Here is a 13251-nt window from a genome sequence, read left to right as displayed (position 1 = left end):
CTATGTTCTTAGGTGGTGGTTGGGGAAATCAAAGAAATGTCTTAGGTGTATCAGCATCTAAAGGAAAAGGTAACATGTTCAAGCCTCAGAGACACAAGACACAAGACACCCTTTGTGTGAAAATAAAAAATGCACATTGTGCGGCCCAGAGGTGAGGGGTCTCTGTTGACCCCTCCAGCCTCCCTTCTGGGGCTGTCCATGTGTTTGTACCCTATTCCACTTAAATCTCCCCCTGTCCATCAGAGGTAGGTGATGAGGAAGTAGGGTCCCTAGGGTCCTGGAGAGATGGTCACTTACCATCTAATGGTCACTGGTGAGTCATCTCATCCCTCTGGCCCTTTTTGCCCTCTCCACCTCCTGCTCATTTCTGTCCACAGTATCTTTCTTGTCACTTTCTTCTTGGGAAGCTGTTGGTGACCTGACACCCCCCCACCACCACCACTGATTTAGTTTGGCTTCTCCAGCACAGCTTCCTTCCCTCTCTGTCCACCTCGTTTCTTCCTCTTGGGGTCATTTGCACATACTCCATAGGTCTGCAAGACAGCTGCTTTTTGTCCTACATGGTGTTAGGACCCAGATGGTAGTGGGACACCCCTCGCCTGCAGAGATTGCAGCTTCCTGAGGACCCCACCCTTTTCCTGCATATGAAGCTGCTCCTGTGGTCGCCACCAAGCACCCTCTCTTCCTCCTCTCTTCCTTCTCTTATGGTACACACTGAGCTGTAGTTGACTTTGCTGGACCACCCATTAGACTGAGTTCCTGGAGACCAGGATATTTGTGCCAATCAGGGCCTAGCAGAGTGGCCTGGAAGGGTCTTAGAAAATGTCCCCTTAGGAGTGAGCCTTAGGAGGGAAAATAGGTGTCATCAATCTACAAAGGTCTGATGTGCCTCTTAGGAGGGACAGAACCACACCACAAACAGCTTTCCTCCCAACTAGTAGGCTGGAGGCTGATCGCAGATCAGTGAGGACACCTCACGTATTGCAATCATACTTCTAGGCAGAAATTTCTGTCTGTCCCTTTGATATATAGTCTCCCAAGGAAGAGGGTTTCTGATCCAAAGATTTGTGGTCACCAGGTCTCTTTGTGACGATTAGTGGAGAGCTTGGTGTCCCAACCAAAACAGCTCCTCATGCAGGAGCTCACATCTTTTCCTCATGGTATTTTGGACATCTGAAACTGTCTCATGGTTCCCTGATCCATCTCCCCCTTCACTTCTAGGCCACTAGTCCCTAGGTGACATTGCTTCATGCATCTGCTTGAGACCAGCAGGTGTCAGGACCATGGCTTGGACCTAAACTGGTTGGTCACATTGGTGATTCAGTACATACCAGGGCGACCTTGGGCAGACATTTTCAGTGGCAGTGAACTCTTCGGTGGCATTTTGCATGCCCTCTTCCTGTTCCCTCTTGTTGATCTTGCCTTGTCATTTACCCCTCTTACAGCCAATGGAGTCCATGCATGAGAAGGGCATGTCGGATGACCCCCGCTACAACCAGATGAAGGGAATGGGGATGCGGTCAGGGGCTCATGCAGGGATGGGGCCCCCGCCAAGCCCCATGGACCAGCACTCCCAAGGTACTGTTTCATTATTCTTCTCTCCTTGTGTTTGTTAAGCTCCTCCCCTCAACCCTGGATGTCCTGACGTCATTTTCCTAATTGGGTCTCCTGGTCTCCCACAGGTGGATTCAGGGTAGACAGGTGGATTCAGGGTAGACCCAGGACAGTTTAGCCCTGTGGGAGACTGCCACAGACGGCTGTTGAGCTTGGACTTGGCCAGTGCCTGTTTTGGGCCTACTTGTCTACAGCAGCCTCAGGAGAGGGAACACTGGTGGCATGCATCCATATGCAGCACTGGAGTTTAGACAGGGGCTGAGCTGGGTGGGCTCCTTGGGCCAGCAGCTCCCATGCCACCCAGGAATGTACTAGAAATACAGATTCCCACTTCAGAATACTGAGACAGGATCTGGGCAGAGGGAGCTCAAATTTAAGAGGCCTTCCAGGTGGTTTTTCTGAACAGGGCAGTCTGAAAAGTGATGGAGTAGATGACTTCCTGTCATTGGGGCGGGAAACTCAGTGCCTCCAGGGTCTCTGCACTTACTGGAAGTGAGGGGGGTGGTCTGTCCAAGCTGAGGGGCAGGAGGGCAGGCCTGAGGGAGGCGTGGATCTGAGTAACAGCTCAGCATTGACCATCAGCAAGCAACTTGCTGAAAGCTGAACCAAACTAAACCAGTTGTGCAGACCACTGGTCAGGCTGCCAGCATGTGTCCTCTCTCTGGGTACTCCTTGTTTGCATCATGAGAATAAAGTCATTTGGCTGCCCCCTGTCTCGGAATAGGAGCTGGTGTAAGCACAGCTGAAAGGTTACTCTCTTTGCCTTAGAAATCATAGGATGTGTGCTGCTGAGTGACCACTTGGATCCACATTGCTTCACAGGTTACCCTTCCCCCCTGGGCGGCTCCGAGCATGCCTCCAGTCCGGTTCCAGCCAGTGGCCCGTCCTCAGGCCCACAGATGTCCTCTGGGCCAGGAGGAGCCCCACTGGATGGTGCCGATCCCCAGGCTTTGGGACAGCAGAACCGGGGCCCGACTCCATTTAACCAGAACCAGCTGCATCAGCTCAGAGCCCAGATCATGGCCTACAAGATGCTGGCCAGGGGGCAGCCCCTCCCCGACCACCTGCAGATGGCAGTGCAGGGAAAGCGGCCGATGCCTGGGATGCAGCAGCAGATGCCAACACTACCTCCACCCTCTGTGTCCGCAACAGGACCTGGCCCTGGCCCCGGCCCCGGCCCTGGCCCGGGTCCAGGACCAGCACCTCCAAATTATAGCAGGCCTCACGGTAAGGCCCACTGTCCACAGTGCTTGGGGTAGGGAGGGGACTCAGAGCAAACTGACCAGAACATGGGCAGTGATGTCAGCAGACCTGGGCTCTGTTGCCCACGGGCATTCCCCGGAGATTGCACGGGGTCAGCAGTGCTCAGGGAGCAGGGCTGCTTTTGTAATAAATGTTGTTTCTCCAGCTGCCTCCCTGCTCCCCTGCTCCCTGCCCACACTGAGGGGCTTGTCGTTGGATGTGTCGCCTGGAGCCAGGCCTGCCTGTGGGGGTGGTTGCAGGCATAAATACAGGTTGCCTTTTATTCTCTTGCTTGTTTCTCCCTCTGTAGGGATGGGAGGGCCCAACATGCCCCCCCCAGGACCCTCAGGCGTGCCCCCTGGGATGCCAGGTCAGCCCCCCGGAGGGCCTCCCAAGCCTTGGCCTGAAGGTAAGTTCCCTCTGTCTTGGTGATGTGCCTGTTCCCTGGCAGCTATCATGAGCTTGCACCCTGCAGCCCCAAATGAGCCTGCTCAGAGAGAGGGGGCTAAGGGCAAGTCCTCACTTCTCTCTGCCTTCGTTGGGTCTTATCTGTCTCTGGTCAGTTCACAAAGGGTTAGGTTTGGTTCTAGTGCATGATTCCTGCCCCAGTTTGTTCTGTGGGTTTAGGTAATCCTAGTCTCCTTACCAAGGAGAGGAGGGTCCTAGTGAACAGTCCACTGGATGACTCTAGTGAGAGGCTGTGGAGAGGCACTGCTGCAACCACAGATCCTGTCCTCCAGGATGTGGTGCTTCCAAGCCTGGTGTCGTGTCTGATCCCCTTGCCTCCTGAGAATACCTCCCTCCTCCATGCTGTGGGGAGCAGTCAGGGAGGGGTGACAGTGACAGGTTGGCTCAGGGCTCTGTTTCTTCTGTGTGCAGCCTCTCTTCTGTGTAAAACATAGTCATCTGGAGGTATTGGAGGGTCACTTCTGGGGATGAAGCATGGACAAAACAGAATTATTCCTTGTCCCCCTGCGGCCTGAGGTTTAGTGATAGGCACTGGAGAGCTTATGGCTTAAATAGGATTCCGCACTGGATGCAAGTCTGAAAGCTGCTGCTCCTGGGAGCGGTGCTTAGGCAGGGGTGGCTTCAGAAAGGAGCATGTCTGCTGAGATCCAGAGGAGGCAGGGGGGAGGGAAGACCCCTCAGGGAGCCCTGAGTGAGAAGCCCTGTGTCAGCCTATGCAGGCTTCCATCAGCCTTGGGGATGAGTTTGTTCCAGGGCTGTGAGCACCCAGCAGGCTCTTCACTAACCCCCAGAGTTGAGCCAGAATTCAAAGCTGTGCCTTTGCCTCCTCTCCCCCACCCCCACCCAGGACCCATGGCGAATGCTGCTGCCCCCACGAGCACACCTCAGAAGCTGATCCCCCCACAGCCAACAGGCCGCCCCTCACCTGCGCCCCCCGCTGTCCCGCCCGCTGCCTCCCCGGTGATGCCGCCCCAGACGCAGTCACCAGGACAGCCTGCCCAGCCTGCCCCCATGGTGCCGTTGCACCAGAAGCAGAGCCGCATCACCCCCATCCAGAAGCCGCGGGGCCTGGACCCTGTGGAGATCCTGCAGGAGCGGGAGTACAGGTGAGCACCCTGCTGCCTGGGGCCACTTGGGGTTGCTGCCCCTCACCCACGTCAGCCCTGTCGCTTTGACTCATAGTGCTAGAAGCAGGTGAGGTTTGTGACCAGAAATCTGTCACCAGTTGTCTAGTTCTCTGTGACTGTGTACCCTTCCACAGAAATCCTGTGTGTGTATAGGCAGACAGACAACAAGTAGGCACACGGTGCCCAAGTATCGCATGACGTGCACACTGCTTCTCCTATAGCGACATAGCATAGATTATCCCATTTGTACAAAGTGAGCTTTTCCATTTTTTGGTTGCATAGGATTCTGTCCGGTGACCGTACCATAGTTTATTTATTTACTCTGGCTGAAGGGATGTCAGGTGGTTTCTAATTTTTTCCCCCCTAATCTTCTGTTAAAACAATCCTGGAATAAACACATTTGCTTATCTTTCTTGTCTCATGTGCATGCATGCATGCATCAGCATAAATCTCTAAAAGTGCCATTGCTTGATAATAGGGGACATATACAGGGAAATTTCCTAGGTTCTGTAAAAACTGTCCTCTGTAGAGGTCGTACAGATGGATATTGGCATGAAAGTGCTTGTTTCTCCCTGCTAACTTTTAGCTCATCAGCTCTCAAAAAGCAACCTGTCAAAGCTTTGTGGAGGGCGCTCCTCAGACATCACTAGTTGCTGGCTGCTTTGCCAAGGACTTCTGGGTGCCAGGTGCTGGGGAAGGTAACTGGGCACACGGTGCACCAGTATCACTCTAGCCCATATGCCTGAGGCACCTCAGGTTCGCCCCCTGAGCACCTTGCCCTCCCCCATTTCTTCATTGCATTGATAACTTGTTCAGGGCTGGCCTCCATGCATGAGGGGCTGTGCCTTGTTCACTACAATCCCCAGATGTATCAGTAAATCTTGGTCTAATGGCAGTCTCCAAAGTGCCTCGCCCAGCTGGGATGTGCTCTGAAGCTCCAGCTCCATTTGGACAGCTTTAACATGGCCTTTCCAGATGTCTTCCTGTCCCCCATATTTCTGTACCGTCTCTACTCCATGTACCCAACAGCAGCTCATTGGGCCAGACCCTGCCACCCCTTGACTGTTTCTCGCCCTCCCTCATCCCCCATGTCCTTATCTCAGCTCCCCTCCCACATCCCAGAAACCAGTGGCCTTCTCCACACTGTGGACCCTGCCACCTGGTCTAAACTTCCTAGCTGGCCTCCTTGCTCTCCCCATCTCTTGTGCAGTCTGTTTCCCCCATGGCAGTTTGAAATCTCTTTTTATAATTAACTTCCATTGCATCTGTTCCCTGGGTTCAAATCTGCCTATGGTGTCCCATTGCCCAGTGAGTATGCACCTTTTTGTTTAACCCCTGCCCAAGGCTCTGTCCTTACCTACACCACTTGCCCTGTTCCTCTTTTTCTATTGAATAAGTTAGTCTCATTTCTGCCCCCTGGGTTTTGCACAGGCTGTGCATGACTCCTTGGCTAATTTAGGACCAGTTGTTGAGGTCACTTGGTCATAGAATCCCTGCCCACCCCCCTTACTTCCAGCCCCCTTCTCAGAGTACTCGTACTCTTTAGAATTAATGTGTATATATATTATATATATATATATATATTTTTTTTTTTAAGACTTTATTTATTCATGAGAGACACAGAGAGAGAGAGAGAGAGGCAGAGACACAGGCATAGAGACAAGCAGGCTCCATGCAGGGACCCCAATGTGGGACTCAATCCCTGGCCTCCAGGATCACACCCTGGGCTGAAGGTGGCACCAAACCGCTGAGCTTCCTGGGCTGCCTTAATGTAGATATTTAATTTTTTTTAACTCCTTTCTGGCCTGTCGTGTTGATAGGTCTGTGAGCTCACTAAGAATAATAAATAGCCCTGTTAGTCTTGTTTAGTGCTAAGGCCCAACATCTGGATCAGTCCCTGGCACATAGTAGGTATTTAATAAATACACATGAAACATCAAGAAGGGGGATTATCTCGTTTGAACTTTAGACCAAGCCTTTAGGGCTGCTCTGCGGGGTCTCCTCAGGCTGAGTAGAGTCCCAGGGCTGGAGTGAAGAGGCTGGTCCACCTGACTTCCTAGCCAGCTCTGGCTGCTGACGGGTCCTAAGGCAGCTGTACTCTATCAGGTTTGGGTTTGCTGTGCCTGCCCTCCACTTTTTGTATTCTGTGTTGTGGCTGGCTTCCTTTTCTGAGGCATTTCCCCTTCTCATGACCAGGATCTGCTTTCCTTGAGGGATGAATTCTCCTGAGGTTCCACCTTTTTTTTTTTTTTACTTTATTCATTCATTCATTCATTCATTTTTTAAATATTTATTTATTTATTATTTATGATAGACATAGAGAGAGAGAGAGGCAGAGACACAAGAGGAGGGAGAAGCAGGCTCCATGCCAGGAGCCTGACGCAGGACTCGATCCCGGGACTCCAGGATCGCGCCCTGGGCCAAAGGCAGGCGCTAAACCACTGAGCCACCCAGGAATCCCCGAGGCTCCACCTTTAAAGGGAACAGGTGGGCTCCCGTGAATAGTCGAGCTCTCATCACCTCTCCTTTCTTCTGTCTTTGCAACCCAGGCTGCAGGCTCGAATCGCCCACCGAATTCAGGAACTTGAAAACCTTCCCGGGTCCCTGGCCGGGGATTTGCGAACCAAAGCGACCATTGAGCTCAAGGCCCTCAGGCTGCTGAACTTCCAGAGGCAGGTGGGCATAGGCTGGAGGAGAAGACCTTTTCTGCCAACATGGATGCTTGGGTTCCAAGAGCTGCTTTCCAGGCAGTTAAATGTGCCTTGACCATTAAAGGCGGCAGTGCCCTCACATCCTTGTTGGCTGGCTGTCCCCTTCTCCTGTCCATATCCTACATGGTGGTGGGATATCAGCTGTTCCCAGGATGAGTAACTCAGGGTCTTCCCTAAGGTAGTAGTTGCCAGTTTGAAACAGGAGACTTTAGTGGGTCTTTTTTTGAGGGTTCTGTACCTTTGAATGACCCACAAGAAATATTTTGTGTGTAGTTGACTGGAGGCAAAGTTGGAGACCTGAAGGTAGGAGAGAACCATCTGCTGGGTGTCCAGAAACAGTCATCTGACCCATGCTTGTGCTGTCCATGAGCACTCATCAGACAGCATTTAGAACAGATCCTTCTGGAAGGAGCAGCATTCTGTGTAGCTTGAGCTATGTGATTATGTGTGACTGACAAAGCTGTGCACATCTTTTCTTCCTTCGTGAAGCTACGACAGGAAGTGGTGGTGTGCATGAGAAGGGACACGGCCCTCGAGACGGCCCTCAACGCCAAGGCCTACAAGCGCAGCAAGCGGCAGTCCTTGCGTGAGGCCCGCATCACCGAGAAGCTGGAGAAGCAGCAGAAGATTGAGCAGGAGCGCAAGCGCCGGCAGAAGCACCAGGTGCGTCTCCGCTCAACCATGAGCCCCAGCCCGTGTGCCTGGGTTGCCAGAGCTTGCACGCTGCTGTGTCTTGTTTGGTTTGTATCTAAGTATGCTATCTTCTATTCATCATAACAGTTATTCTAGGCACTGAGAATATGTTAGTGGACGTAACCAAATGGCAGTGGGAGGACAGGCCGTAATCACATATGCCATGTTGGGAGGTAACAAGGTGTAAGTAGATGTAAAGCAGGGATGGGGAGTGATGGAGGGGCTGTTTACACAGCATGGTTGGGGGAGTTCTCTGAGAAGGCAGCATCTGAGCAGAGACCTGAGGGAGGGAGCCACAAGGACCCAAGGGCAATGAGCTTTGCAGATTGAGGGGAAGCTGCAAAGGCCTTGGTGGCTGGAATGTGCTGTGTGTTCCATGACCAGCAGGGATCCTATTGTGGCTAGAGTGGAGGGAGCCAGTGAGTGAATGGGATGAGGGAAGGACAGAGAGGTGACGGGCAGAGCATCTGGACTGAGGGGACAGTTGGAACCTTTGCTCTGAGTAAGGTGGGAGCCATTAGTGTGATCTGACTTACCAATTCTAAGGTCAGTCAGGAAGACTAAATCTTTACTGGAGTAGGATCCAGGATGATTTGGTTTGTTTGCTCATTTCTATTTCCCAAAGCTCTCCTCTAGTCAGTATCTAGTACTGGTAGAGTTTAAAAATTAAAGTCAATACTCAGCGTTGACCACTGTTGTTTACATTTTGGTATGCATCACTCAGGTTGGTTTTCTGTATGCAGAGTATTCAAAAGTTAAATAGCTTTCTTTAAACAAATCTATACACCCACTAGCTTATTTTTAAGTGTTATGGAAGAATGACATTTAGCATCTACGTTGGATTCCTTCTCTGTGTTCACATCTAGTAACTTCTGTAACCGTTTCCCCGTTTGGTCACATGTTGCATATTCTTAACCTTGCAGTGTTAGAAATAATACTAGAATAGGCATTCTTGAACTTGATTTTTTTTGGCCAATATCTGCCCCTTTCCTTAAAGGGAATTCCTGGCAGTAGAATAACTTGTTTGGAGGGCAAGAGCGTTTTGAAGTGGTTACTGTTCAGTGCCAGGTTTTCAGTGAGGCGGATAGCCCTGTCTATTCACCATAGTCCCCAGCCTTGGGTTTTCCTGATACAGAGAACACCGAACCTCAGAGGCAGACAGTGTCCTTGTCATACTGTTTTGATTACGTCATCTTTTTTTTTTTTTTTAAGATTTTAATTTATTTATTCATGAGAGAGAGACAGGCAGAGGGAGAAGTAGGCTCCATGCAGGGAGCCTGATGCGGGACTCGATCCTGGGTCTCCAGGATCACACCCTGGGCCAAAGGCGGCGCTAAACCACTGAGTCACCCGGGGATCCCCCGTCATCTTGGTTTTAAACAAGCTGCCTTTTAAAGCTTTGCTTCCTTTGCACCAATGCTACAGCAATCCCTGGGGAGTAGCCAGTTCTCTCTTTTGTATATGTCCCTGCAGGAATACCTCAACAGCATTCTGCAGCATGCCAAGGATTTCAAAGAATATCACAGATCGGTCACAGGCAAAATCCAGAAACTCACGAAGGCGGTGGCTACGTACCACGCCAACACGGAGAGGGAACAGAAGAAGGAAAATGAAAGAATTGAGAAAGAGAGAATGCGGAGACTCATGGTAAATTTCTGCCTCCGTGACATCATGTGCCTTTGTGTCTGGTCAGGGGTGCTTTGGGTATGGCAGGCACCAGGGATTGATTGCCCAGTGTTATGCTGAGGTTTAAGAGTTAGAGGTGGGACAGAGAGAAAGAAAGGACTTGGGTTTGGGAATCCAAAAGACCTGGCCTGAGACCTTTGCCTGTTCGTTCCATCAGTGATCGCAAAAACCTTAGGCTGGTTAGCTGGCTGCTCTTGTGTTCTCTCCAGAAAATGGAGGGGGCGTATACTACAGGTCGGGATAGTGACGGATGATGTGATCCCTGTCCTTCCTCCCCACCCTCTGTGTCTGGCTGTTCGGGGGGATTCTCTAGCTGGGCAGATACTGACAGGCACTGCTGCATGTATGTGGCCACGGCAGCAAGGAGAAGCATGCGGTCTCTCCCCTCACAGCCACTCCTGCTGGCCCTAGGGAGACAGATGCCCAGGCTGAACAAACAAGGTGGTTTTAGGTGGTGGGAAGTGCACCAGAGAGAATGAAGCAGGATGAGGGAATGGGGGTTGATGGGGGTGTTATGGGAAGGGTGAGCATGTCTCCCTGAGGTGTCTCCCAGGGATAGAGGGCGACTGTATGAAGCAAGGGTAAGAGCTTCAGGTGACAGAACACCAAGTGTGAGGCATAGCAGGTGCCCCTGGAATGGTGCGGGGAGGACATGAGCGAAGGCAGAGTCCTAGGGCAATCAAGGGGGGCCTTGTAGGCCATGAGGAAGGCTTAGATTTAATTCTGTATACCAGGGGGAAGGGGAGAGCCACAGGAGGCTGTAAGCTGGGGTGACATGATCTGATTGATTATTAGAAAGCCAGGAGGGGCCTGCTGTATGGGTCTGTGAGAGTAATCTGGCCCGGGCCAAAGAGCAGTGCTTGGATTTGGGGTGCGTTTTTGGACAGAGGGTCCAGGACTTGGCTGTTGGACTTTTCAGAAGACTTCTGGCAAAGGCATGTCTGTCCAGCAGGCCCCCTTGGGGTCTTCCCTGGAAATGGGGTTGAGGAAATACTTAAGAAGTTGACAGCTATGTGAAGTGTGTGCATACAGCACGGCTCTGGTGTAAGCTAACCACTCCCTTAGTGAGGGTCTGGTTGTTGGTTAACAACAGCCCCTGGTAGGCTTCTTGACTCTGGGGTCCCTGCCTGGGGCGCTCATGGACGAGTACCTGTCTCTTGCAAGCAAGCACCATAACCTCACCCTTCTGCAGGCTGAAGATGAGGAAGGGTACCGCAAGCTCATCGACCAGAAGAAGGACAAGCGCTTGGCCTACCTCTTACAGCAGACAGATGAGTATGTGGCTAACCTCACGGAGCTGGTGCGGCAGCACAAGGCTGCCCAGGTCGCCAAGGAGAAAAAGAAGAAAAAGAAAAAGAAGGTGTGCTGGGACCTGGCCGTGTGCCTGGCCCTGGGTGGGGCTGGAGCAGCTGTCTTGGCATGTGTGCCTAACCTCCCCATTCAGGAAGTGACCGTGTCTCTCTTTGCTTCCAGAAGGCAGAAAATGCAGAAGGACAGACGCCTGCAATCGGACCTGATGGCGAGGTAGGGAATCAGGAGTTTCTTTTCATGAAGGGCCAGCCCAACCTTGGGAGCTTAGATCTATTGCATCCTTTAACTTTTTTTTTTTTTTTCTTTTCAAATCACCAGCACTGTCTATGACAATGGGAAGAATCCACTTATGTCCCTTGCCACATCCCACCCCTCCTCAGTCCACTCCCAAGAGGGTAGATTGTCAGTTCCTGGGCATGTTTCCTTCCAGACTTCTCTCTTTTGTACATGCTGTTATTTTTTTAGTTTCACTCTTAACATAATTGCAGGACAAAGAATTCCTGCCTCTTCCTCACCTGGGTTCCCCATTTTCTCACACATTCTTTTTCTAAACCATCTTAGAGTCAGATGCAGACATGAAGACCCTTTCCTTGCACGTGTGTTTCCTAAAAATAAGGTCCTATTTGGTAACTGTGCAGTGATCACCAAGCAGAAACAAACACGGCTGTAGTAATACCGTGATCTCGTCCCCAACATTTGCTAAGGTGTGGCCATGCATCGGATTCAGTGGTGGTCCTTCTAGTCCTTTGATCCTGAACAGCTCCTTACTTCCTTTTAGCTTTTTCTGACCTTGGCATTTCTGAAGAGCACAAGCCAAGTATTTCCTACAGGGCCTTTAATTTGGGTTTGAGTTGCTGTTTCTTTATGATTAGATTCAGGTCATGTGTTCCTGGCAGGTAGAGCCCAGAGTGACGCTGGGTCACCTCAGGAGTGCATGGCATAGATGTCTTCAGTCACTGGTGATATTGACCATTATTCCTTGCTGTCTGCCAAGGCATTTGTGATGAAAAGTTCCTACTTTTCCTTTTATAATTATTAAATACCTTGTGGAGAGATGCTCAAGGCTCTTTAAACATATTTTACATTCTCAGATTTCCATCCACTAGTTTCTTCATCTATTAATTGGTTTCTCCCAATATCAGTTTTTGGCGTGTTCGGTACAAAATGGTGATTCCCCACTCCAGCCTGCCCTTCCCCAACACTGTGATTTCTTTAATCATGACATTCAGAGAGAGAGGCAGAGACACAGAGGGAGAAACAGGCTCCCTGCAGGAAGCCCAATGTGGGACTTGATCCCCAGACCGGGATCACGCCTTGAGCCAAAAGCAGACACTCAACTGCTGAGCCACCCAGACGTCCCTTCTTCAGCATTTGTTAGATGAGTTTCTATAGGAAGGAAAAGCTCTTTCTTCTTTCCTCTTTGGCCCATGGAGCATGGTTTGCCAACCCTGGGTTCCAACTTACAGGATTCTCATTTAGTTTAATCCTTTATGGTCATTATTTTGGTATTCAGATTATTCCAATTTGGGCCAGTAAGAGACCCTTCCTATTGGCTCATGCATCCTCTGAGGGCTCCCTTACTCCCTTGCACACCAAATGGCCCAAGCTCATCCTCTGCTTTCCCAACCATTATTTAGAGACCAATTTCTTTCTCTGTCTCTTTCTCTCTGTCTCTATTTAGTAAGTTAGTAAGCAAGCTCAACATTCAGCATCGGGCTTGAACTCACAACCGTGAGATCAAGAATCATGTACTCTATTCATTGAGCCAGCCACGTGGCCACAAGATCTCTCTTTGATTGTGACTATTGATATAGAGTGTCATTGTTTCTAGGCCCTCTTGGCGAATAGATCTAGGAAATGGCATACATACCTGCATTGCCATTATATATATTCAGAACCTTAAGTTCACATGGATATCTCTGCATCTAATCCACTACCATAGGGTTATTTCTATCTTTCCCTCTTTCTTTATTATAACAGCCTGAAACTTGGCTCCCCTTACCTATGGTATATAGCTATGGTATATTTCCTTATTTGCTCAATTCCAGGAAATTCTAGGAAATACATTCAGAATTGTTAACTCGTACTCCTCTGCCAAAGAAGGCCTCCTAGCTAGAGTTTAGTATGTGTTTGGAGTTATTCAGCCTGAAATTATGTGCTCCAAGTATTACATTTAAAAGTTACTTGGATTAGTCCTCCCCTGTGCCCACATTAGTGTGGTTTCCCCTGTCCTTGTTGGTTTTATTTACTCATCATGTATGTATTTCATATGTGAAACCTTATCACCCTGGTTTGAAAAATCAGAACTGTACAAAGTAGCCTGCCCAGAGAGGGGTTGCCTGTCTCCACACATAGTTTTTTTCCTCCCACATCCCTACCCGCCTCCTGAGAGCCACCGT

General features: G+C 50.4%; 1 protein-coding gene across 4 annotated transcripts in view; it reads left to right on the top strand.

Moving 5' to 3' along the window:
* Nucleotides 1-13251, top strand: part of SMARCA4 (SWI/SNF related, matrix associated, actin dependent regulator of chromatin, subfamily a, member 4) — a 92587-nt gene that overhangs the window by 19928 nt on the left and 59408 nt on the right. For all 4 annotated transcript variants that reach the window (XM_055343366.1, XM_055343365.1, XM_055343364.1 and 1 more), the window contains exons 3-11: nt 1446-1578; nt 2437-2841; nt 3167-3265; nt 4172-4430; nt 7001-7127; nt 7652-7825; nt 9329-9502; nt 10734-10901; nt 11015-11065. In XM_055343366.1, coding sequence (XP_055199341.1) covers nt 1446-1578; nt 2437-2841; nt 3167-3265; nt 4172-4430; nt 7001-7127; nt 7652-7825; nt 9329-9502; nt 10734-10901; nt 11015-11065 — 1590 coding nt within the window. The remainder of the gene's footprint in view (nt 1-1445; nt 1579-2436; nt 2842-3166; nt 3266-4171; nt 4431-7000; nt 7128-7651; nt 7826-9328; nt 9503-10733; nt 10902-11014; nt 11066-13251) is intronic.

The sequence above is a fragment of the Nyctereutes procyonoides genome, unplaced genomic scaffold (assembly GCF_905146905.1).
Source record: "Nyctereutes procyonoides isolate TBG_1078 unplaced genomic scaffold, NYPRO_anot_genome, whole genome shotgun sequence".
Lineage (NCBI taxonomy): Eukaryota > Metazoa > Chordata > Mammalia > Carnivora > Canidae > Nyctereutes > Nyctereutes procyonoides.
This window is presented reverse-complemented; position numbering and strand designations above follow the sequence as displayed.